Below are 26,892 nucleotides of genomic sequence, written 5' to 3'. Positions count from 1 at the left end.
GCTCCCCGGCCCCAGGCCTGGAATGAGCCATTTTGCCAAAGAACCTGGTGCCTTTTTGTGAAAGATGGTGTTTAGGAAGGAAGCTCTGGGCTAGGATACACATACACGTACTCGTATCTACATATATGTGCATATACAAGTACATACATGTCTACTCATTACATCTAAAAGTATGTAACTGTGTGTGTGTGTGTGATCATGAGTTCATACAGATTCCTCCAATTACAATCCAACACCGCAGTGTTCTTGCTAGCGCTTTTCCTTCCATGTTTGTAAATACCTTCTCCAAGAGAAGTCCATTTCTTTTACTATATTGGTTCATTTGCTTGGCTTACTTATTTACTCGCCATAACTGATTTCTCCACCACACTAACCATCTCTTCTACCTCTGTGTCTTTCCCTCACCTCCCTATCCTAAATTGCCAGGCCTCTGGTTCGTACCTGTGTGTAGCCCCCAACCTTCCCTCGTCTGTCCATGTTTTTGGCCTTCAGGTCCACTGGCCTACATCTGCACACAGCTTCCCAACCCTCCTCACCACCTTGAGCTTTCAGCCGCCATGCTGACTCCTCCATGAGGGGAAAGGAAAGAGGCGCTTAGGTGAATCTTAATACCTTTCACCCAAAGGCAAATACAATATGATTAAGATAAGTCACTTCTCTGGAAAACCAGAGTCACTTCTCTGGAAAACCAGAGGCTTGCCTTGTAAGGTATTCCATTCTGTCTTTTTTTCTCATTTTTTAAACTTTTGTGTTTATGAGTTTGTTTTTAGTTTTAATTAAAATCATATTTTGTATTTTCATTTCTGCATAGCAGAGATAGAAAAGAGAAACAAACTCTCCGATAGATTTTTAGGGGTCTTGGCAGTAAGTTAAACCCAGGAAGTAAAACAGGGCTAAAACAAAAAAGCAGTGAATATTATTAGCCAAGCAGGGCTCAGGGAAGAAGATTCATACTAACTGTTGGGAATTTTTTAGGGCTTGTTCCAAGTTCTTATGTTGGATTCTGTCTTGGTTCAGTTGATCCACAACTAAAAGTCATTTCATGGACATTATTAAAAATGCCTCTGGACAGCAGTGACCTGTACTATTTTATACTTAGTCCTTTCAGGGAGCCAGTTCCACTCAGTCCCTCTGGTATCCCACATCCTATCCAGTGAGGGAGCCCTCTTCAGAGGTCGGCCACGTTTTCAGAGAACTAATGGCTTTCCTGATTCTATAAAATGGTCACTTTTACTATATGTGTTCTCCAGGCTCTCCTTGTATATGAGTTCCTTCAAAGTTTCTTTTGATTTTGCAAGAGATCGCCCCATTACTGCAAGTGTGTGTTTGCATCTGTTTACGACCTGAAGGCCAAGAAGACAAGTCAGAACTGTTCCGAGTTTCAGGGCACAGACCTGGGTTCAAACTTCTGTAAGCTTTGCTTTCCTCATCTGTAAAACAGGGATTCAATGAAATATTATAAGTAAAGTCCTTGGCATGTAGTAAGAGTTCAGTAACTGTTAGGTACAATTATTTTTACTGCTGGTGTCACCGTAATTATTTAAAAGATAATTTTAAAAACAAAAATGGGCACAGGACTTGAAGAGACATTTCTCCAAAGAAGATATGCAGATGACCAATATAACACATGAAAAAAATGTTCAGTGTCACTAATCGTTAGGGAAGTACATATCAAAACCACAATGAAAACCATTATGAAATGATGGCTACTTTGACAAATAGTAATAATAACAAGTGTTGGTGAAGATGTGGAGAGATTGGAACCCCTGTGCCCTGTTGATAGGAAATGTAAAATGATGTAGCCACTGTGAAAAACAGTTTGCCGGTTCCTCAAAAAGTTAAACATAGAGTTACCGTATAATCTAGCAGTTCCACTCCTAGGTATATAACCAAAAGAATCAAAAGCAGGGACTCAAACAGGTATTTTACACCCATGTTCATAGCAGCATTATTCACAACAGCCAAAAGATGGAAACAACTCACATGTCCATCAACAGTTGCATCAGGTTGTAAAATGTGGTATTTATGTACAAGATAATATTCAGCCTTTAATGGGAAAGAAATTCTGACATGCTACAACATGGATGAACCCTGAAAGCATTATGCTAAATGAAATAAGCCAGACACAAAACACATACTGTATGGTTCCACTTAAATGAGGTACCTAGAATAAGCAAGTTCTTACAGGCAGAAAGGAGAATAGTGGTTCAGAGGCCGGGGGAGAGAAGAATGGGGAGTTATTGTTGAATGGGTACAGAGTTTCTGTTTGGTATGATGAAAAAGTTCTAGAAATGGATAATGGTGGTGATGGCACAACATGGTGAATGCACTTAATGCCACTCAATTATACACGTAATGTGGTTCAAATGGTACATTTTCTGTTAATGTATATTTTATCACAAACATTAAAAAAATGACTGAGATGCGAAGGTGACATAGCATGAAAAACTCACGCCTGTTCTTATAAGAGTACTTCCTCTTTACATAATGAATGTCCACTGGTTATAGACATAGTGTCCTCCCTGCAGTAGCCCTCATCCCCACCCTACCCCAGCAACACACGCACAGGGACTGGCAAAGGAAGGATGAAGGATATGTGTTGGAGTTAACAGGAAGGGGAAGTTGGGGAGTCACGTGGATGTAGAACAGGAGCAGGCCGTCAGGCCAAATCTAGCCTGCAGTTTGTAATGGCTTTTACATTTTTAAAGGGTATAAGAAAGCAACAGAGACAGATACATGGCAAAGGCTACATGTGGCACTAAGTCTAAAATATTTGCTGTAACCCCTTACAGAAAAAGTTTACCAGCACCTGATCTAGAATATTGCCATGGACTGAATTGTGTCACCCTAAATTCAAATCTAAGCCCCAAAATGATGGCATTTGGAAGTGGGGCGTTCGGGAGGTGATTAGGTTTAGATGAGGTCATGAGGGTGGGGCCCTCACAAGGAGATTAGTGCCCTTTATAAGAAGAGACCCAAGGAGCTCTGTCTCCCCACCATGTGAGAACGCAGCCAGCTGCGAGTCAGGAGGAGGGTCCTCGCCAGGCCCCTAACCTCAGACTTCTAGTCTCTGGAATGGAGAGAAAAGACATTCCTGTGACTTAAGCCGCCCGGTCTGTGGTATTGGATCGTGGCAGCCAGAACAGACTAAGATAAACATACTCGTCACAGTACTGCCAAGAACAGACTAGTCCTCACCTCGTAGATTTTACAAAAAACTCTTCGCTTCACAAATGAAAGAGGTATTAAAAAGGAAAAAACACATAAAGCATGATCAGGGTATTATTTTTTAATGACCACAGTGGTAAGATGCTGGTTCCAAAATACTAAGAACAGAGTTTCTACAATAGTGACTTTCTTATGTGGCACCATCTGTTTTTCTTTGAATGTAATAAAAATGACAGTTTTTCATGTACTGATACTCCCTGAGCCTTTTAAAGTCAAACGTGGTGCTATTTGTGTGTAAAGGTTTTTCTCTTGTACTCATTTCTCCAGCTTGAATTTTTATGTCAACTCCCTTGGGTAAATTACATAAGCCACCCACACCCAGCACCTCCTTCCCCTCTGAAGAGCAGGGGATGGAAACCAGCCTGGAGGGTCCAACATGCAGCTTAGTGTACCCAGCAGAGGGACATTTCCTGGGAGGCAGGACTGTCCTGCACCCACTCCCCCATTTGTGCCATGACTGGATATGCAACTTTAAAACATGGCCCTAAACATGCCTTTTGTCTCCCTCTTTTCCTTTGTAAACGTTGATAAATTCCCCTTCTCTCCCTTCTCGAACCCCTTTGCCCTAAACACCCCCTTTTCCTTTAAAAGGCAATAATATGCATTTAAAATAAACACCATTTTCTTTTATAAAAACAACTTAATGGAGGTATAATTTATGTACCGTAAAATTTATATACCATTTTAAGCCTTTCAGTAAATTTACCAAGCTTAAACCAGCACCATAATCCAGTTTAGAACATTCTCATCACCACACTATGACCCTTCATGCACTTTTAATAGTTCACTCCCGTTCCCACCCAGCCATTCATCTACTTTGTCTCTAGATTTGCCTTTTCTGGACACTTTTCATACATGAAATCATACAAAGCATGGTTGTTTGTATTTGGCTTTTTTCTTTCTTTTTTTTAATATAAAGCTAATCATTTTTTAAAACTTTTTCATAAATTGTATTGGGGAATATTGGGGTACAGTGTGTTTCTCCAGGGCTCATCAGCTCCAAGTCCAATCGCTTTTACAGTCTTTAGTTTAGGGGGAGCAAGCACACCATTCCATGGGGGAATTGAACCAGCAACCTTGTTATTCAGAGCTGGCGCTCTAACCATCTGAGCCATCCCACCTTGCATTTGGCTTCTTTCAGCATGTTTTGACGTTCATCTATGTTGTAACCTGTATCAGTACTTTCTTGTGTTGTTGAATTGTGTGGATGTGGATTACATTTTGTCTAGTCATTCATGAGTTGCTGACGTTTGGGTTTTACATTTGACTATTATGAGTAATGCTGCTATGGATATTTGAGTACAAATCTTTGTGTGAATGAAAATTAAAACCTTTACTCTTGATAATTAATAAAATTACATGTTTCTAGTTCTTAATTAAAAAAGCAGCTGAATTGACTTTTTATAATCCTAGTCTTTGGCCCCTCAAAAAACCACTCCACAGCTAAGCTGGCTTTGGTTTTACTTTAGTGATGCTATCAGTTGATTCTTTTTCTGAGTCACTGGCCCTTGATACAAAGGTGATTCCCAATTGCTAGAAAAATTTTCGCAACTCCTGCTTTCAAAAAAGAAAAACAAGATACTTTTAAAGTTCGGGGGTGTTGATTCCACACATTCCTTGTGTCCAGACCTGTGTTGGGGGCTGAGGAAGCCACTGAGATGAGACCTGGACTCTCAAAAGACCTGAGACCTTACTGTCTAGGACTGGGGGGGTAGAGGGGGAACCTGGGAACTATTCCCATTCTACACACTGAGCAATCAGTAATGAAAGAGATCTTTTAAGTCATTCTCTCCTGCCTGCTTTGATAAAGGAAAATTATAAGAAGTACTTCCATTTTTCTTCCCAACTGAAAAAATTTCAGCTTGTGCAAGGAAGTTAGTGTTAGCCAGAGTTTGAAGCCTTTTCCATACACGGGTTATATGCACACCCCTTCCCAAAGAGAAGCAGCTGGAAGCCTCATTGGCTACTATCTAAGACTCTCTGTGAGCAGTCTCGGTTTGAATATGTTCAGGGTCTGGGAGCACACAGCGTGGAGAAGTGGCCTGTTTTATTAGTCAACTGGTATGTTACATAGTTTGCTTATTTTTAAAAAAAGATTTTATTGGGGAAGGGGAACAGGACTTATTGGGGTACAGTGTGTACTTCCAGGCCTTTTTTCCAAGTCAAGTTGTCCTTTTAATCTTAGTTGTGGGGGCGCAGCTCAGCTCCAAGTCCAGTTGCTGTTGCTAGTTGCAGGGGGCACAGCCCACCATTCCTTGCGGGAGTCAAACCGGCAACCTTGTGGTTGAGAGGACGCGCTCCAACCAACCGAGCCATCCGGGAGCTCAGCGGCAGCTCAGCTCAAGGTGCCGTGTTCAATTTTAGTTGCACGGGGAGCTGCCCACCATCCCTTGCAGGACTCGAGGAACTGAACTGGCAACCTTGTGGTTGAAAGCCCACTGGCCCATGTGGGAATCGAACCGGCAGCCTTTGGAGTTAGGAGCATGGAGCTAGAACCGCCTGAGCCACCGGGCCGGCCTACTTTTCTTATTTTTAATCAGGCGTTTTATTCCCTGTTAATTTTTCCATTAGTTTCATGTCCATATGCCTCATGCACATGATATTTTGAAGTAGTTAACCCTTTTTTCCAAAGTAAGCTTTGCTAGTTCAGGGTTTCTTATAACCAACTCTGATCCCTAAGTGGGGATCTATTTAGAATAGAGTTATGGAGAGGAGACTCTTAGTGTAGCCAAATAGTGGTTGGATGGGTGGGTGGGTGGGTGGTTGATTTGAACAGCCACGTGTACCCTCTTGGCTCATGAAGTTTGTGGTTCACCCAAAAACTCCATCTCTCTTGGATTCATGAAGTTGGGTCTTCTACATTATGTACTGGAGTCATTTTATTACTGCTGAATCATGTTACTTTGCATTTAGCCTTGTTAAATTTGATTTCACTGGTCTTTTACATTTTTTTACTGTGGTAAAATATGCATAACATAAAATTTACATGTATCCATTTTTAAGTGTATGGTTCAGTTGCATTAAGTACATTCCCATTTTGTGCAACCATCACCACACTCCACCTCCAGAACTTTTTCCATCTTGCCTAACTGAAACTCCATACCTATTAAATGATTATTCCCTATTTCCTCCCACCCCCAGCCCTCTGTCTCCACTCTGTCTGAATTAGACTAACTGAGTATCACATGAGTGGAATCCATACAATATTTGTGCTTTTGTGAATGGCTTATTTCAATTAGTGTAATGTGTTCAAGGTTCATCCATGTTGTAGCATGTGTTAGTTAGAATTACCTTCCTTTTTAAGAATGAATAATATTCCATTATATGTATATGTCATATTGAGTTTATTAATTCAACTGTTGATGGTCATACATGTTGTTTCTACCTTTTGGCTATTGTGAATAATGCTGCTTGAATGTGGGTGTCTAAATATGTGTTCCAGTCTCATTGATCTTACCAGTTTTAACTCATTACATTCTGCCTCTGTTTTGTGTTATTAGGTAATTATCTGCAAATCAGATAAGCTTGATTTCTGACTCTGCCCAAGTCCCTTCTTAATAATGTTGTTGCACTTCCTATTGATCTGAATATATCATTTGTACAAAATAGTCATTTCCCCTGTCCTCCATCTCTTTAAAATGATGACACGGTCTTTACAGCTGGACTCTGGGAGCGGACCGCTTTCACAGTTAGCCTGAGTCTGAGTTTGTTACAGTTCTTTTGGTTCAAGTCTAACTGGGGTTGGGGTAGGGGTGAGTCAAATCTAGGCTGGGTCAAAGTGGAAGGTTTGGGGTTTTTTGTTTGTTACCTGTCTACTTGAAGGTCATTAAGACTACATAGAAACTAATATCAGGTTTCAAAAAGCAGGGAACTGAGTCTTGGAATGACCTGATTAGGATTGAATTCATTTGCTTCACAAATATTTATTGAGCTCCTATTTTTAAAAAGCATAAAGTGCTTTGGGAAATCAAAAGATGACTAAAACACACTCCCTGCGTTCAAGGCAATTACAGTGTAAAATATTAGAAGAACTTACTGTTGTACCCAAAGATCTTTAAGCAAGGCTTCAGCTACAAAAACATCTCTCCTGAAGATGAGGATTACAAAATATATCAGAAAGCAAAATGTGCTCTGAAATTATATTTTATTATAGATGGGTTTTAAGCCAGGATTTGGGGACAGACTGAAAAATGAAACAGGAAAGCTTTAGAGGTGTTAGCTTTTACTTCACTTTGACTAATATGAGAGCACCAGGAAAACAAAAAGTACTCTTGATCTTGACAGTATAAAGTTCTTAGTATTTTTAGAGAATAGTAACTTTGCCTTTATGAAATTCTTTGTCAGAGCAATTTAGTTAATAGGTATGTAAATGACTGCTTATTTCATTGTGTAGGTGGATCGCTCCATGTACACTTTCTGAGGAAGAATGTAAGAGCTGAAAACTATTAACATTGCAAATACCAGAAGCAGAAGTTAAGGTTAGAATGCCATATACCTTGGCTGTATTAGATGTTAAGAGTAAGACAGGAAAGATCCATCTTACAATTGAAGTTTGTTCAGTTTACTCAGTGGAATTTCTTATTTATATCCAACTCTCCAACCACCGTTTTTGAATGCAACAAAACTTAAGTGAATTGCAGTGCAAGGTTGTTTCATATTATTGGTTTTCAAGCATCAAGGATCATGATAAACCTAGCTAGGGTGGGGTGGGGGAGGTACTGAAAGTTAAAAACCACAGTAATAGATTTTCATGCAAGATTTGCAGTCTAAGGCATCTAGTGAGAACATCCTAAAAAAATACCTAAGGGGCTCTCTTATTGTTTTTTCAGCATGAAAACAACTTCAGAGGAGGCTAGGAATTCCAAAGCTCTTCTGGCTTTATCTACCTCTTGTGATTAGCATGGAAGCTTCTATAATCCCTGAGTTAAACCAAACCTGGTCTGGGGGAAGAAGTCACCAGTAGAAGAGAATAAATAGGCCTTACCTCTTATTATACATGGTCTCCAGCTCTTCCCTCACTTGAATTCATTCTACCCAGTGAATTAGCCTCATCTTCAGTTGTGTTTTGACCATTACATTCCCCTTCCTTTAAATTTCCTCAGGTTCCAGGTTGTCTTGCAAATCAAATTAAAATTCTTATTAATGAATCCCAAGCTCTTCACCAATTTGCCCTTCTACCCTTCTTGTCTAACCACTCTTGGTTCCCACTAACATCCGTTCACATTCTCTGATTCAGGCTAGCCAGTGAAACTCATTCATGTTTCTTTCTTTTTTTTTTTTTTTTTAAAGTTTATTGGGGTGACAATGGTTAGTAAAGGTACATAGATTTCAGGTGCACAATTCTGTATTACATCATCTATATCTCACATTGTGTGTTCACCAACCCTCGTCAGTTCTCTCTCCATCACCATATATTAGACCCCATTTACCCTCTTCTAAAGCCCTAAACCCCTAAACTGTTGCCTGTGTCTGAGTTTTTGTTCCTTCATTTGTTTATCTTGCTCTTTTGTTGTTTTCAGTTTTATGTTTATTTCTTTTTGGGATATAAAGCTCATATAATTCCCAGTCCCTGCCTCTCTCACCAATCAGCAAACTGAGTTCCGTCTCACTTGCCTCTTCCCGCTTGGCTCTATACACTTGTTGTCATAGGCATGTGTTCCTTTATGTGGCAAGCACTGAGGATAGACCAGGGGCTGTGTCCGCGTCAGCCCCCCAGCTCAGTAAGAGGCGGGCTGGGCTGCACCCTGTGAGTGCTTTCTGTTACAGTGGTTTGCTTTTTGCTTTTGTTTTCCTCTTCCTCCAGGTGCAGAGCGAAGACAGTGTCCTCCTGTTTGTCATTGCCTGGACAATCACAGAAATTATCCGTTACTCCTTTTATACATTCAGTCTGTTAAACCATCTGCCTTACCTCATCAAATGGGCCAGGTAAAAAAGCACAGGGCATGAAGACAACTTGAAATCCATCACTGTAGTACTGCCTCAATACTGCCCGCCTAGAAGTTCCTAAAAGAAAATTGCATGAGACAGGGGTTGGGTAGAAATCTGGTCTGTGGATTTCATCAGGATTTGGGATCCACTTAATTTTGATTAATAGAAACACTTTTACATTTTTTATACTTGTTATTTTTATTGGCTCAATTCTTTTCAGTTAAATTATTCAATAGAGATTTGATATAGCATCCCTTTTTTGTCCGTATCAAATTTTACTGACGTGCTTCTGCCATTGTGATAGTTTTTGGACCAAGTCCAATTCTCCTATTCTCAATTTTGCCAACAAGCTATTACTCTTCAATTAATTTTTAATTAATAACAAACATGAGATGGCAGTTTATCTTATCAGTTTTAGTTTTCCTTCGTTGTTTTTACTGGTAACATTCATATGAATTGGATAAAAGGTTGACAGTTCATGTTGCTGTCTGAACTCGTCCATGAGACAGTTATAAGCAGTTTTCTGAGTTGGAAAAGAGTATGAAAACAATAGACAAAGCAGGAGGAGCAAAATTGTCCTTGGGGCACAAATGCTTCATTTCATAGAAAGAAAACAGTCGTTTCTAGACGAGTTCTGTGATTAAATTAGAGACATAGAACAATTGTTTCCACGCTTAAAGTATGTGATTTTTTTTTTTCACTAAACGTTTTTTATTAGGAAAAGGGAAGAATGGGAAAAACATAGCAACTCCTAACCAACGTGGGCAGGCATTGTGAAAGCTGTTGACCTGATTATAGGGAAATTTTATTGACCAAGCCCTGATTTTTACTATTGGAGAATGATTCTTTTGTCCATTGTTTTCCATGGGCAAAATTTAAGATTCTTTCTTTTGTACCTTCTTCCATTGAATGACTAAATTTGGCAATGGAGAACATGTCTTCCTTTCATCATCAGAGATTTCTCAGCACAATTCCTATACCTGGAATTTTGGAGCCTAGTGCTTACTGTCAGCCACAAACAACCAAAGATTTTTTATGTTTTTATTTTGTTTATAATTAAAATATAGTTGATATACAATATTATGTGAGTTCAGGTGTGCAACATAGTTGTCCAACATTTATATACCTTACAAAGTGATCACTGCGATAAACCGAGTAATCATCTGTCACTGTACGAAGTTATTACAATGCTATTGACTATACTCTCTGTGCAGTACATTACATCCCTGTGACCTCGTCACTTTCTACCTGGAAGTTTGTACCTCCTATTCCCCTTCACCTTTTTTACCCATCCCCCTATTTCCTTCCCCTCTGGCAACCATCAATTTGTTCTCTGGGTCTTGAGTCTATTTCTGTTTTGTTCTGTGTTTTAGATTTTACATATAAGTGAAATCATACAATATTTGTCCTTCTCTATCATAATAATCACTTAGCATAATACTCTCTAGGTCCATCCATTGCAAATGGCAAGATTTTATTTTTTTATGTTTGAGATATATATATATATATATATATACGTATATATCTTCTTTATCCATTCACCTATCGTACATTTAGGTTGCTTCCATATTTTGGCTATTGGAAATAATGCTGCAGCTAAAGGCTTTTTAAAATCTGAGCTGATGATTTCTTTAGCAATACTTACACCTCGAAATGACTTCCAGGTGGTGCCATAGGATGAACCTCTCTCTGAATTCTTTTTGAAACAAAATTCCTTTTAAAGTGACAAAAATTGTGTATTCTCCTATGTGATAGTAATTGTAGACTTTTTGATTGAAAAGTTACATAGTGACCAAAAGCTATTATGAATTTTTTAATGTTTTTTTAAATTAGCACATATTTCCTTATCACAATAGCATGTACAAGGTGTGACAATTAAGTTCATGAACTTGTTGCAACTCTGTTGCTAACCTTTTTTGATACCAGAGGGATTATTCATTATGAATTTGTACCAACTGGACAAACAGTTAACCAAGTTTATTATTTGGAAGTGCTGAAAAATCTGCATGAAAAAGTTAGACGACCTGAACTTTTCGCCAACATTTCATGGCTCTTGCATCACAACAGTGCACCAGCTCACACGGCACTGTCTGTGAGGGAGCTTTTAGCCAGTAAAAAAAAAAAACTATATTGGAACACCCTCCCTACTCACCTGATCTGGCCCCCAGTGACTTCTTTCTTTACCCGAAGATAAAGGGAATATTGAAAGGAAGACATTTTGATGACATTCAGGACATCAAGGGTAATAAGATTGCAGCTCTGATAGCCATTCCAGAAAAAGAGTTCCCAAATTGCTTTGAAGGGTGGATTAGGCACTGCTGTCGGTGCATAGCTTCCCAAGGGTATAGTACTTTGAAGGTGACCATAGTGATATTCAGCAATGAGGCATGTACCGTGTTTCCCCGAAAATAAGACCTGGCCGGACAATCAGCTCTAATGCGGCTTTTGGAGCAAAAATTAATGTAAGACCCAGTATTATATAAGACCCAGTCATATAAGACCCGGTCTTATAGCAAAATAAGACCAAGTCTTACATTAATTTTTGCTCCAAAAGATGCATTAGAGCTGATTGTCCTGCTAGGTCTTATTTTCGGGGAAACACAGTAGCACTTTTTCTAGAACTAGTTCGTGAATTTAATTATCAGACCTCATACATTTGAGTAATTGTAGCAGTGTACACACATTGGATGTGCTATTTTTTTTCAGTCCACAGACCAGGCGTGGTGTACACTAAGGATTCCTAGACACATGCTCCAACACCTTTCCCCTCGACTCCCTGCAAAGCCCCACCCCCACCCCATTGGGCAGGACCCTTCAATATAAACCATGACTCATTGTTCCTCCTTATCAATATTGGGCATCACCTTAGTTATTTTAGGGAGTTGCTTTGAAGAGTTTATTTAGTCAGGCCAAAAATTGAGGCTGACTGAACACATTTATTTTATCTTAAAACATGCAGAAACATACCTGCTATAAGCCCTTTTCAAAAACTGGCTTGTAAAACCTGAATTTAAGCAGTGGATAAAACAGAAAATGTATAAATAGTAGCTTTCTAAAAGACCAGTACTGATTTGAAGAGTGGGAGTGCATCTTTGTACTAAAGCTGGCTTCGAGCCTCAGTAATGAATATTTTGTTTTGTTTCAGGTACACACTTTTCATTGTGCTATACCCAATGGGAGTGTCAGGAGAACTGCTCACAATATATGCTGCTTTGCCCTTTGTCAGACAGGCTGGCCTGTACTCCATCAGTTTGCCTAACAAATATAATTTCTCCTTTGACTATTATGCATTCCTAATTCTAATAATGATCTCCTACATTCCACGTAAGTAAACAGTTATGCATATATTTACTTATGTTTTTTTTTAATTGGCTGTACAATAACTAGAATCAAATGCCTTTGTTTGTTTTTACACTGTATCCAGGTAAACATAAATCTAATTTATTGGGAATGCTTTGGTTTTTATAGAAGGCCAACTGCCAGAAAGAATTTTCTCTGTTGGTAGTTGAATGAAAATGAACTGTTCTCAATACAGCTGTCAAAAATCAGCCCTTCTCAGAGTATGGACTGTCGGGGGGAAGTACTGAGTGGAAAACAAAAAAAGCCATTAAAGCCTTACCTTGACTTTTTCTGTTTTTCAAGAACTGCCTTTTATGGTATTTGAAAAACACTGTAAAGAGATTTTTGAATTTTTACTGTATCAAAATAGACAGTTAACTTTTTTATTTTTTTATTTTATTTTATTTTTTTTGGTAAGGAGGGCGCAGCTCACAAGGGCCCGTGTGGGGATTGAACCGGCAACCTGTGTTAGTAGCACCACGCTCTAACCAAGTGAGCTAACAGGCCACCCCCAGTTAACTTTATTTTTAAGGAATCAGTTAACTAGAAACAAATAACAAAATAAAAATAGATTAATTTATTTTTTTCTATCTTATTTTCTTGTTTGGAAAAAAGCACTAAAACCATCTGAACAGAACATAGTGTTCTCTTCAGGATGGTTTCCAGTATTTTGATAGTCCTGCTAACGGGCTATATTGGATAATCAAATGTGCCGATCAACGTATTTGGTAACAGAGAAAAAATGCCATGTTTGAGGCTTCTGTGAAGTGAGTCCTGTTTGCTGAGGAAGAGTTTGTTAGTCCTTTTCTTGAATTCTGATGTTCAGTTGAAACCTTGGGATCGATGTCCACATATCCAAAAGGATCTTGTTCTACCCAAGGACATATAATGTTTATACTCCTTTGGCTATTTCTGTAACCACTGTGACTCTGAATCTTATTTCAGTCTATAAGGTGCTATATTCTCCCTCTGAACCTCAGGTTAAATTCAGACAGGAGGGTTGGGCTTTTCGTCAGCCCACATTATTCACTGCATGAATCATCCTAACAATCATAAGCAACATGTTTGTGTCCCTGTGTGGAAAACTGTATTTCATGCATTTTGAGGAAAAAACTGCATCCAGATTTCATGTGAACATTTATCTTGGAGAAATTCTTGGACGCAGTACTGCTCCATGATTCATTTCCCACTCTTCAGTAATTATCAAGTCCTCCTCTTTGGTGCTGAAACCATGGTGGCTTAAAGGCCATATCTCTCAAATGTAAAAGGTAGTTGATTATCAAACAAAAGCTAAATATGGAAGAGTCTAAAATTTTAAATCATAAAAATTAACTATAGCTTTTCACTTTTCTCATATTGTTCCCTTAGTGTTTTAATTTCCAGTCTCCAGAACAATTCCTAGTTGCTGTTTTGCCACACCCAGAGGAACACAAGTTATCCCACTGAACACCCCAGGATTTATTTAAATTCACAAGTCTCTGAATGAATAGGAGATAGATTCCATTTGGGATAACTGGGAAAGGGGCAAGGAGGGTATCACACAAAATCAAACCAATAACCAGGCCCTGCCACACTGACAGAAATTTAGGGCCCCTACTTCAGAGTTGCTGTAAGATTTCTAGTCTGTCGAAGAAGCAGGGGCTTCATTCTCAAAATGGCTCTCCAGGGCCACCCGAGTCTGTGTGTACCCCCAGACTCTCTGTTCTGGTGGCCAACCAGGGCCAGCCTTCGCCGTGCCTGCTGACCTCGTGATACAGAGAAGGGGTCTGGTCAAGCCCATGCCACCCTCCCTGATACTAGCCCTAAAGGAAAACAAACCCAGCGCTGTGGGATTTTCTTTCTTGGCTTTAAAAGACAAGGAGAAAACATAAACCTACTCTCTTAAAGAGTAGAACAGACTTCTCTCAGCAAAAGTCTGCTTTCTGTACCTCGTTTCCTTACCCCTTCCATTTCCAGCCTCCTTTTGGTAAGAGAACTTGGCTTGAGTAAAGACTATAGTCTTCCTTTTTTAAAATAGCTTAACTCTTGTAGACAAAGAAAAAAGGTTCATTTCAAATAAAGATTAAAAGATTCCCTCCAAATCCCTGACACCCCACCCAGCTCAGGATGGCAGCCCGCTGCAAATCATCTGTGTCTGCTGGCACTCACTGTGCTGCTGGCCGGGCCAGTTGCCCTGATGTTTTCAGTAGTTTAGGTTGTTAATGTTGAGACCAATTTGTACAGTTCATTCCCAGCCAACTGCACATTTCCATCTTTCTACAACTTTATATTTATAAGAAGAAATGCAGAATTAGGAGTGGCAGTCTTCCTTACCAAATTTGGTTTTCTTTCTACAACATGTTTCTTTTAATCTTCTTTAACGGGAAGTTGATTCTATCCACATACTATGACCTGCTTTATGATCTTGACCTATTGCACTGATGTCCGTGTAGCCCAAACTGTGGCCCATGAGCTGTGGCTCCAGGGGAGTGCTCGTGTTGGGGTGCTTCGGCACCCCTTGCAAGGGGCCCCCTCATGCTCTGCCGTGGTGGCAGTAGATGCAGTGTCTGTAGGACATCGAAGCCCTGTTTACATTTTCCCTCCCCACATTGGTGAAAACTGGTACCAGAGTGGGGGTCCACAAAGGCTAAGAAACAATGACGGAGGGGGAGAACACCAAGAAGCTGGGCGCTGCAGGTTGCCAGTAACCATAACCACACCTCCGCTTTTCAAAGAAACTGAGAAGGAGACTTGTCCCAGACTGAGCATTTCCGGTTGCTGTCAGCCTCCAAGTCTTCTTCTCCCTGGAAAGAAAGAGAGCCCATGTTCTTACAGGAAGGCGGGCACAGTGGTACCCACACCCCCTGCACCCTACCCCAACGCACTGAGACATACACGCACACACGCATGCACATGAGCACACACATACACACACAGTAACCATCACCGTTCTGTGTCCTGAACTGGGAGAGCAGAAGGTGGAATCCTAAATGGGCTACTGTGAGGGTAAGATTGTCTTAGGGTTAGTCTTCATTATAGCCCAGTGAATCTGGAATTGTTTCAGCCGTTATAGTTGGGTTCAGCCCGAACATGGTGGGTAATTTAGATGGAGACAGTGTATCCAGGTTCTCGTCACCAAGAAGTCGATGCTAGAGCTGTAGAGAACCTTCAAACCCAAGTATCCCACTCCCTTGGCTTCCCCCATGCACATTCCTTTTTCTTAGGCACTGAGAAACTGCTGGAAGACATAACAGAATGAAAGTCCATCCATATCTGCCCTCCATGTCTGACCTTTGGCTCTGGTAGCCAGCAGGCCCTTGCCTACGGGGATGATACTCAGCCATCTTGGTTTAACTGCCTCTAAGGGCCTAAGGAATGGCTTCTAGGTCACTGTCCTCCCTCCTCCCCTCTGCACTCGCTGTGAGGCTGTGGCTGCCCTGCATGGGGTGTTGTAATCACAAATGCACCCAGTGCGAATGTTCTCAGCGTCCTTTGCCACCATGTTTCCCTTTATTAAAGCATATCTATAGAAATGTGACTGGCCCCACATTTTTAAATGATTGCAATTAGCATTCCTTATGGTTTAATTATATCTTTACTTCCAGTTTTTAGATTATAGAGCCTGTCAAATTTTCTGCTTTTTGTACAAAAATAGTTCTCTCACTGTTGAGTTATATGCACAAGCTGGTCTTTTGCGTGAGAACTTCCTGCAATCGTGAGTGGAGTGGACGGCAGCCCTGTTTAGCATCAGGTCCTCTGCAGCTTAGCAGGTCTATGTGCACGTGCCCACTGATGGCCTGGAGTATTTCTGGAGAATCATTTGAAATTTGGCCAACCCGGAACTCATGGAAAAAGGAAAAACTGTCCAAGAGAGTTGGCAGTAGTAGGTATTACCCTCCCCCAAAATACAGGTTGTTGTCTTAAAAAAAACAAGGATTGGAGCTGTTGAAAAAGGGAGGAAAGGAAGGATAGCCAGTATTATCTCACTGGAGTTTTTTACATGGTTTTGGAACCCCCAGTTTACAGTAACCTTGGGAGGGCCAGGTAGCTCAAACGGGCATTTCCCAGCAAGGACACTAGGTATCTGGAGTGGTTCGACTCTTAGTTGTGGGGGACGCCACACATTACAGGGTTTAGCATCCTAACCCCCATGTGCTAAATGTCAGTGGCTTGCCACACCAAATGCTTTCCCTCACCCTGTTTCCAAGTATCCCTAGGGAGGCAGTACCACCCCATTCATTTGAGAACCAGTGCTTTTAAAAATAATCTTTATCAAGAACAGAATCTCCAGTGCCTAAGATACTGGCTGTCTTTTTATAAGGACTTTTTCTGCTTTCAAACCTGGCTTAGTTGTGTTCAGATCAGTTGCCGTAGCACTCCTCCCTCCCCTCAGTCTTCCCATTCAAGGAACAACCCTTCTCAGGAAGTTCTTTTGGGAGAGACTAGGAGTCAGGAGCCCAGAGCCTCATCCTGATTCTGTCAGTGATTTGCAGTGGGACCCCAGACAAGTCGCTTACCCTGTCTGGGGCTTGCATTCCTCCTCTGTGAAACGGGTAATAACTCCATCACTAGAATTCTTCACCTTATGGTCCTATGTGATTCCCACCAAGTGGTAAGTTGTTGTAAAATCAGAAAATAAATGTGAAGATAATGTGAGAGTGTACAGAGTATGATTTGGCGGCTCTGTGGCATCTTGATTGGTAGCAATAGTGACAAAAGGGTCTGTCGTTCCAGTCCACAGCAGCCTTCCTCCTTGGCTAATGCAAGAGAAGGTAGGTTTCTCTCTCTGTGTTTTCCTTCCCCTTCCCTAAGCCTGCCCTGTTACCTTCCACGGCCACTGGATGAGAAAATAGTGGGAGAGTCATAGGGGACCTCAAGTCTACGTGCTTTAAATAGAACATGCAATTTTAAATGATCTCTTTAACCAATTCTTTCTTTTTTTTCCAGTTTTTCCCCAGTTATACTTCCACATGATACACCAGAGAAGAAAGGTCCTTTCTCATACTGAAGAACACAAGAAATTTGAATAATTCCTATTTCCTGCACCCCTCCAAAAAACAAACTTTTCAATGACAAAAAAATGCTGCAGACTTTTTGAGTTCCCAATACGTTTCATAGAAAATAAGTAAGGACTATTTTTAAAATACTAAAAAAATACAACAAAAAACAAAGTCCAGTGTCACACAGGCCTGGGATTTTATAAAACAAAACAAAAAGCTGTTACATAAAACATCCTGGCCAGTCCATTCAGCATGCTTTTTCAACCAGAAGTTCCCAGTATTTATGATGGCGTTAGAAAGGGATTTGGCGTTTTATATCCTCCTGTTTCCTTCCTGTATCTGATAAATAAAGATTTGTAACACTGCAAACCTGAGAGTTACAGTCTGAGTAATGAAGTTGTACCAACAGAATGCCCAGCTTGCAGTAGAGTTCTGTTTCAGTCTGCAGTGTGTTTAGCTTTCCCTTTTCAAAGTGCTTGACTGCATGCTGGAAACTATTTGTATTTTTGAAACAGCAAACTTTGTTCTCTGGAATGCTCTGAAGTTATGGCTGGGACCTTTCCCCTCATATCTAGTGAATGAAATATACAGTGTGTATGTCTATGAAGCTTTGGGTAATGCCCATAATCAGAAAACAACTAGAACCCTTTTGTTTGTTTTCAATTGAGTCATTACTGCCTGCCACTAAGAAACGAGCTTGAATTTAATACGTATGTGCACATTGTAGAGAACCTACCTTATCTGGGGCTCAGCCTCACTCATATTTTAGCAAAATGTCAGTTTTGAAAGGGAAAGCTCCATCGCTAGTAATGACAAGTACCTTTCACAGTTCTATTCTCAGAATCTCTCTGAGTAATGTATTTGCCAATAGCTATTCTCTTTTATGGACCTGAAACCAGTCTAGTCACATAGGAGCAGAGAATCTATTACTGAAAACACATGGAAGGTGTTACTTGAGAAACACAGTCCGGAAGAACATTCAGGCTTAGCTTTCTACACCCTTATTATTTTATGTTTAAATTTTCATTCACTTCTATGTGGATCCTTTTCCTAATTATGGTCCTATGTGATTCCCACCAAGTGGTAAGTCCAGAGGCAGTGGAGTGTTCCACTAAGGCAGTCATGAGCCAAAAGCAGTATCAGCCCGCATGTTGGAGCAGCCAAGACATACTCGGGTCATGTGGACATTGTCCTCTTAGCACCATGTCTTTGTACCACGTAATTGCTCAGCTGTGCATTTAAGACTCTTCAAAAAAGGGTTGGATGAAAATATAAAGCCCTAGTTTAGACATGCATTAGATTTTACAGGATGTTCTTTATGGAACTGTTTTTTTCCTTTTTTTTTTTTTAATTGGTTGATCTTTAAAACTTTTGAATGTCTAGCTTCCTAGCTTACTGAGTAGATATTTCAAATATAATTGCTAACATCAGAAGAGTGTCATAATAGAAAACTAATTTTTTAAATGCTTATTTTCATAGAGGCTTGAAAATAAGATGAAAATGAGAAGAAAATATGCAGTTCAAAATTTAATGCAGGCAGATGTGTAATGAGCTATTTTTGAATTGAACATTAAAATTCTGCTTCTTAAAGTCAGCAAGCACTCTTAACTGTGGCATATTGAGATTATAATCTGTTCTTGTACTTGATAAACAAAATATGTGGGAAAGATTTGTCATGCTTTTTTTCTTTTTCCAAAATGTATTTCTACTGTAAAATAGAATCAATTTGGGTTATGTTAGCCTTATTACTTAATGTGGATAAGATTTTTTCAGTCTTTAGTTATAGAAGATGGGATGAAAAATGCAGGTTTTCAGGATTGCTGGATTGGTTTTGTTCGTGCTTCTCTTATAATGTCACAATTTATGAAAAACAGTCTGTCGCAAACAGTGGTATTGCATCAAATTGGACTTTGGCAACAAGAACACAGCAAACAACTCCCTTCTCAAAAAGGGTCCCAACCCCAGTGTTTATTTTTGTACATCAAACATTTACAATGCTTATGGCAGATAAGTAAGGCATGCCACCGTGTCCTCAGTCACCTTTCTCAGTAACTGATTTCTTTATTTCTAACATGAATTAATTTTTCCTTAGAAGTGGCGGCATTCTTTTATGAATTGAGACCATCTAACCCCACCAAATGTCCTGTCTTCTTACAAAGAAGTATGAATGAGGAAGGTGGTGTTTGGTGGGTATTTTGTCAGACTCACCGTGTTCATTTCAGGGCATAGTAAAAGAAACCATCTGCCCAGCTGTCCCCCTGATGGGGTGTTTCAGATCCCCACCTTGGGGACCACCTTCTGGCAGACTTCTGTGAGGTACGCAGTGCCTTGTAGACACAAGCTGCTAATCCGCATCTTGCTGTGTTCTGTTTGCTAATCTGGGATCATTCATTTAACACATACTGCCTATTACAGAAGGCGCCGGAGAGAGTTACTCATGGAATCCAGCACCTCCCAGACTAGAACGTTCCTCTGGACCAAACTTACAACAGGAAAGGTAGCATTAAAGAGGCATCTGAAGGGATTGTGCCCTCGTTTCCACTTGTGCTTTGGGTTATTTATTGGTAATAAAAGGTTGGCATTGATGTGGTACAATCTACAAATTATTTTCAATTCTGAGTTTCAGATAAAACAAAATATCGAAATCAGTACATACTGCTCCTTTGAAATTTGGGTAAAAAATTACACAACCATATATATATATATATATATATATATATATATATATATATGAAATCATTTTTGTATTTTTTTCTATGTTGTGAAAACCAAAATTGTAATTTTATAAAGTCTTTGATCCACTAAAATTCTATAATTTAAATGTATTTTTTGTATATTTAGAAATAAGGAGTTCAAAGACTATGCTTAACTTTCTATGCATGCATTTGGAAGATGTTTTTACCTGATAATGTAGTAATAAGTTGTATTCATAAAATACTGATCTGTGTTGCATTTCAAAATAAACTGGTGTGTGCTCTGCCTGGATTTGAAATACTGACCATTGAGCATAGTGATTTTTCACATTAAATTGGCCTGAAAGTGGTTGTGTAGGGATATGGAAGAGTTTCTGTTCTGCTATGGAGTCCAGCTCTTTTCTTTGACAGTTTTAAAATGTATTTCTGCTAATCATAATGGTTCTGCACTTACAGGGAAAATAGACAGATATATTAAGACATTTCCAAACAAATCATTCTTCCTGCCAGTCTTCAAGCTTATCGAGTCCTTCTCTAACCTAGGTGCAGCGGGACAAGAGGGAATCTTCCTGTCCCGTGTTTCCCTGAAAACAAGACCTAGCTGGACCACCAGCTCTAATGCGTCTTTTGGAGCAAAAATTAATATAAGACCCGGTCTTATTTTACTATAATATAAGACCGGGTCTTATATAACATAATGTAACACCCGGTCTTATTTTACTATAAGACCAGGTCTTTTATAATATAAGATCGGGTCTTATATTAATTTTTGCTCCAAAAGACGCATTAGAGCTGATGATCCGGCTAGGTCATGTTTTCAGGGCAACGCGGTAGTTAATTCTCTGGGTGATCTCTGGCAGGTCCCTCCAGCAGTGACATGCCCCCACCTGATTCTACCAGGTCTTCCCTCAGAGTTAACTGTCACCATTGTCCAAGAGTGTCGTCTTTATTCCCAAAGGAAACAATTTCTCAATGCTGTCTGGTCATGGCTTAGATGTTAGCAGCACAGTGGTTAGAACCACCTCTCTGCTCGTCTAGAGTCTAATCTCTAGATTGGCTTTTGTTTCATGAAGAGAAATAAGCTCAACTGAGACTGAGAAGCAGGAGGTAAAGGTAACAGTAGAGGCTACCCAGAAAATACCTCTGCAATCTTGGGGTGGGAATGGAAACCAGGACTTCCTAATTTGTCATTGTCATATTTTGTGGCAGTTCTGTGTACTATGTTAATATAAGCCCCAGCCTGAGGAATTACCATTGGTGTAATTAAGAGACCTACTGTTACCACAGCATTCCAAAAATACTGCTGTGTTCTGTTCTCTTTAACAAGAACGAAGACTAGCTTTGCAATTTCTCATTTATTTAAAAATTGCATCCTTACACATAGACTAGCTCATTGTCATATAGTTTAGTGGTGAAGAAACTGTTCTCGGTAACTATTACCAAAAATAGCCATACTTACTAACATTCCCCTGCCTGCGACTGAGAACTAGAGTTAGAAGAGGGCTGTGTGGTTTTTTAACAAACACTTTCTTTTAGACATGTGAGGGACTACTTAACCTTTTTCTTTTCAAATTTAAAGACACCCCTTAGGGGTAGGTTTCATTGCCAAAAATAATCATTTTCCCCACAAAAGGCAATTCACCCTAAAATTCTCATTGGATGAGCAAAACTAAAATGTGTGAGAGGCTGTGTGCGTAAGCACCTAGTACCCATTTCATAAATCTCTTTTTGTTTGGAAATGGTGTTTTGTGCTCACTAATTCCAGAACATAGACTTATTACCACAGCAGCGCTTCTGTATCTGTCTTTGACCTTGGGGGATGTAATCTAGAAACCTTTCCAGATGCTGCCCTTGGTTAAAGCCCCAACACTTTCTACCTCCCGTCTTGTTGTAGCCGGGCTGCACCACTGGGGGGCAGCACCTCGCAAGCGATCGGGGCCTTGGGAACCCAAGGACACGGAGGGGGCAGAATGGTGCACTAATGAAAATCAGTCATGGATCCCTATTGTCCATATAGAGAAAGGGCAGTCAGCTCTTAAAGCATATTCTGGAGAAGTACAGGAAGTCACAATTATTTTGGAGCAAAGAAACCAATCTTGGATGCATGCTTTGAGGCTCCATCTATTCACTTCCCACTATAGAGCCCTCCGCCGCATGGACCCTACAGGCTGCCTGGTGTTAAAATGCCATCAGCTTTTGTTGAGAAAGCAGGTGTTTAACGGAGAGCCTGCTTGTTAATCTTTGAAATGTTCAAGGAGGTCAGTTCCCACTCTTCTTCTGTCTGGATATTTTTGGAGGGTGGCCTGGGCCATGAGAAAATGTCAGGCCACCTTATAAGGCCACGTCTGGCCCCGAGAATGCTTGTCTGCAGCATGTCCAGTACACTGCGCGGGTGTGAGTTAACTTGACTCTTGGACTGTGGGTTTTCTCACAGATTTAAAATGCTTCTATTCATGCCAGGGATTATTCTCACTCTCACAGGCTTAAAGTCTCCATCGAGAGAAAGATGTTTAAATGACACCAATTTGGGGCATACCAAATAGATGACCAAGGACATATGTAAAGTGGGTAATGTCCTGCACAACCATCCTCCTTGGTTGAGCTTGGGCCCATGATGATAATAGGCTACCGCAGGTGGTCTGTTTATGTCAGAGTGCAATCCCCAGGATGTTAGTTCGGAGTGATGAGGGGAGTATGGGTATGTTAGGAAGACGGGGTTCTATCGTTTTAGAAGTTGATGCAAAATTGAAGTTTTCTCTCCTGCGAAACTTAGAGATGTCTTTGCATATGAATGCAGTTTGTGACCGGGAGATGTGCTACCACAGGATTTTCAAAAGCTATTTTTGACCTTTATCCTTGAAGCAGCTTCAGAGCTAAGGCTACTTCAACACCTTGAAAAACACTCATCGATTGATGGCAGCTTTCCCCGTCAGAGAACGTTCACCTACCTGGGGGAAAACAACAAGATGGGAGCGTCGCCTGGGATCTGGGAAGATTTTTCTTGTTTTGAAAAAACCACCATCATCAAATAGGTAAATGAACTATTAGGCTGAGAACCCAGGTGTCAGCAGCCCCAGACGGAGTCTATCATTTACGGCTTACTGGTGGATATAAAAGGTGTCCACCAGCACACGGGCACTTGTCTGTGACAAGACCCGCTGGGACCAGCTGCCCCTACACTACCTCACACGCTTAAAATGTCAAGCTGGGGTCAGTCCAGCTGCCTCTCCCCCTGTGTCTACACCCAGTTTCCAAACACGGACTCGAGCGCCCACTGTCAGAGCCCCTCACGCAGGCTGATGTCCTTGAGGCGTGTGGTGTCAGGAGACCGTCTTCCACATTCCCGAGTGTCACCAGATGGTGACTTCTCTCCAGGCGTGCCGTGTTATCTGACAAGGCCTAGAGCTCTCTCGTTTGGGGTTGTGTCCTCCCGTTCAGCTCACACATAGACGCTTATGAGCCACAGAAGCCACCGCTCGCACTGTGCAGAGGAAACCAAGGCCCAAGAGGGCATGTGACTTGCGCTGGCCACACAGAGCTGGGACTAGCGCTCAGCCCCCTGCCAGGCAGTTCCAGGGCTGTGCCCTGCCCTCTTCTGCCCACGCCCATCCCCTGGCTTTGCTGAAGCTTGTGCCTCTCTGTGCCCTTTCAACCCCTGTTCCCCAATCTCCCCGCCCATGACCCCTCAAACTTCCCCATCAGCCCTCTTCTGCCAGACTCCACTGTTCTCACTGGTACACCCTCTGTGACCCCCGCCCTTCAGTGCACACTCATGACAAAGCCGCAAGGTGGGATCAGTCCAGCTCTACCCTTCCCTGCACCTCTCACTTTTGGGGCTGCCTATGTGGCACATTGTCCACAATTCCCTTTAAAATCCATCCTTCTTAACCCTCTGACCCACTCAGCCCAGGATAGCACTACCAATTCCACAGAAAAAAACAGCAATTCTTCAACTTTCTGTCACCAAATGCATAAACTTGCCTATACCAGCTCACCCTTCTTCTCTTATTAGAATAAAAGGGGTGACCCTCTAGCCAAAGCTAATCTGTCCCTCGTGCTCTAGATGTTTCCATCTCCCTTCCCCCCCCCCCCACTCCAGGGACCTCACTAGCCATCCCATCATCTGTACTTCCTCTTCACTAGCTCTTCCCATCAAGTACCTCCTTATCTTGGCCTTGATCCCATGCCTTTCACTGCTTCCACCCTGTCTCCTGTTCTCCGGAAAAGTTAACTACAGGCACTTCTGTTTCTCATCTCCTACTCTTCCCATCTCATCACAGCCTGGCTCTTCCTGTCGTGCCATTGACTTGGCTCTGTTCAAGGTCACAGGTGACCTCCTTGTTATGAAATACAGTGCATGCTTCTTCGTCCTGGTCTTACAGTTGCAATTGGGGTACCATCCTTCTGGATGTTAGAAATAATGGTATGGTTTTGCAGGAGACTTGGTTGGGGGCGGGGGGAGGCAGATGCCAGCAATACCCAATCCTGGTCCAGAACTCATTTCTCCTCCAAGCGTCTCTAATGAGGGTGTATGCAAAGGAAATAATGGGAAACCACCCAAGGAGAAGTGTAATGGTTAACTGTGGCTTAAGCTCCTGGGGAACATTCTGGTAAGCTGGGCAAAACCTCATGGAACACTCCTGTTGGCTGAACTAGTAGGAGGCGCTAGCTCAGACTAAAGAAAATTGTGAGGCCTGCTCAGCTCACCTCCCATCACCCCCACCCATTCTTCTCCATCCCAGCACTTAGGTCATGATAGGAAGAAAGGCTGACCCAACACACCACCACCTCCAGGGAAGAAATACTCAAAGATTGAGTGTGTGTGCCACCGGGCTGGCCCAGGCAGGGAGGGACAGGAAGGCAGAAAGAGCAGATCCTGCTCTGCTTGCTGCTTACGGCTGGAAGAGAGACCCAGACCCCTGTACACCGACCTCTCAATGCCCATTGGCTCCACTCTCTCTAGCACATGTCGCTCCATCAGATCGCAACACTGAGCATTAAGATCAGCATTCCTCTTTCTTGGGGTTGAGCCAAGATACGCTGGGGGGAAATGAAGAGGGACCTTGGAATCCTTCCCAGAAAGCAACATCGTTCTTAAAAATGATCTTTGCTCTGAACAAGGCTTTTCTGCTTTTCTCCTGCCTCCTTGACCAAACTTTCTCAGTCTCCTCTGGCTACCCGCTGACCGGACGTTCTGAAACGTGAGTGCATCAAGAGTCACCCAGGGTGCTTCACAAAGTCCGATTCCTCCGCTCCCTCAGACCTACCTTGCTGAATCAGTAGAGAGAGAGCAGGGGGTCCATTTTGGTTACAAGCCTCGTGGGTGATTCCTGTGCAGGGTCTTAAAATTCTGAAGAGAACATTGCCTTAAGGATCCTGGGAGTTCTAACTTCTCACTTCAAACCCAAGGCCCCTGACCAGCAGCCCTCGGAGCAGATCTGACCCTTGGACATGTTCTGTTTGGCCCACATTATATTTTTTAATTGAATCAGTTGCCAACACTTTAAAATTGAGTGATGTCATGTAACCATCTAAGAGAAATCAGAAAATGAGGGAGTAGGAGTCCACATTTCCATATGTCGGGCATCGGTGAGAACCATGGGTTGCCCCCATTGGATGGAGCACTAGAGAGGGATGAAGGTGAGGCCCCAGACACTCCCTGCCCAGCCAGGCCCTCAGGCATCAAGCAGGAGCTGGAGAGGAGGAATGTGGCTGCCACCGCTTCGAGTCTTCCCTCCAAGCTGATGTCTTGCCGGTCTGACTTAGGGCTGCATCTATTTCAGGGTTCTGGATATCTCCACCCAGACATCCCGGAAGTACCTTAGCTCAACCGATCCAAAAGTAAACTCGGCATCCTCTCTTCCCTCCGCCACAATTCTCTTCCTCCTCCCCTCTCCTCGTTTTCCCACCTCACTGAATGGCACCCATCCAGCAGCTGCTCAAAGCCAACAACCTGGGAGTCATCTTTCCTCGTCTGCTCCCTCACCGGCCCTCACTTAATTTTTAATCAGTTGCTAAATCCTGTTGATTCTACCTCCTGAGGATGGATTGAATCTATCCACTTCCCTCCCGTCTTGGCCAAGCCACAACCCTCTCAGCTAGATGGCACCTGTAGCCTCCTACTCGGCTCTCGGCCTCCACTCTTGCCCTCTCCCCAAACCCATTCTCCTTACAGCGGAGGAGAATATCAAAATGCAGATATTATCGTGGTGTCCCCTGTGGAACTCTCTGTTGCTTTTGGTAGAAAGTCCACATCCCTGAACATGACCCAGCGATCTGTGACCTGAGTCTACCAATGTCTGCAGCCCCTCCACACCCCGTTCTGTGAAAGCCTCCCAGGCCCTCAGGCTGCTGGGCTCTCACCTCCTGGCCTTCGTTCACCACATCCCCTCTGCCTGGGAGACTCGCTCCCTCTCCACCTGGCTAATTATTTCCCATCCTTGAGCTGTGGCTGCAGCCCCACCTGCGGGAAGTACCTGCCTGAGGTCCTAGGACTGGCTCTGACGTTCCTCCAAGGTGCTCCCACAGTACCAGGGCTACCAGCAAAACACCAGGAGCCCCAGGTAAATGAGACTATCAGGTAACAGTGAAGAATGTTTTCATGTAAGTATGTGTCGTGCAATATTTTTAGTTGCTAAATCTCTGAGCCGTGCCTGTGTTTCCCGCTGGTCGTCCTCACGGCCATCCTTCTCACCTGTCTGCCTGTAAAGACTGTGAGCGCCAGG

The 26,892-nt window shown here is 41.9% G+C and overlaps 1 protein-coding gene across 6 annotated transcripts in view; it reads left to right on the top strand.

Moving 5' to 3' along the window:
* HACD2 (3-hydroxyacyl-CoA dehydratase 2) overlaps positions 1 to 20,380 on the top strand; it is a 91,739-nt gene extending 71,359 nt beyond the window's left edge. For 4 of the 6 annotated variants that reach the window (XM_081065047.1, XM_081065046.1, XM_081065049.1 and 1 more), the window contains 3 exons: positions 9,032 to 9,153; positions 12,302 to 12,480; positions 17,422 to 20,379. In XM_081065047.1, coding sequence (XP_080921173.1) covers positions 9,032 to 9,153; positions 12,302 to 12,480; positions 17,422 to 17,504 — 384 coding nt within the window. In that variant the 3' untranslated portion in view covers positions 17,505 to 20,379. Of the gene's footprint in view, positions 1 to 9,031; positions 9,154 to 12,301; positions 12,481 to 17,421 lie in introns of all 6 variants that reach the window. The other 2 variants (XM_081065044.1, XM_081065045.1) reach the window with 2 other exon arrangements.
* Positions 20,381 to 26,892: the final 6,512 nt, after the last annotated feature.

Source organism: Rhinolophus hipposideros (genome assembly GCF_964194185.1).
Source record: "Rhinolophus hipposideros genome assembly, chromosome: 2".
Classification (NCBI taxonomy): Eukaryota; Metazoa; Chordata; class Mammalia; order Chiroptera; family Rhinolophidae; genus Rhinolophus; species Rhinolophus hipposideros.
Note: the sequence above shows the minus strand (reverse complement) of the source record. Positions and strands in the feature narration are given on the sequence as shown.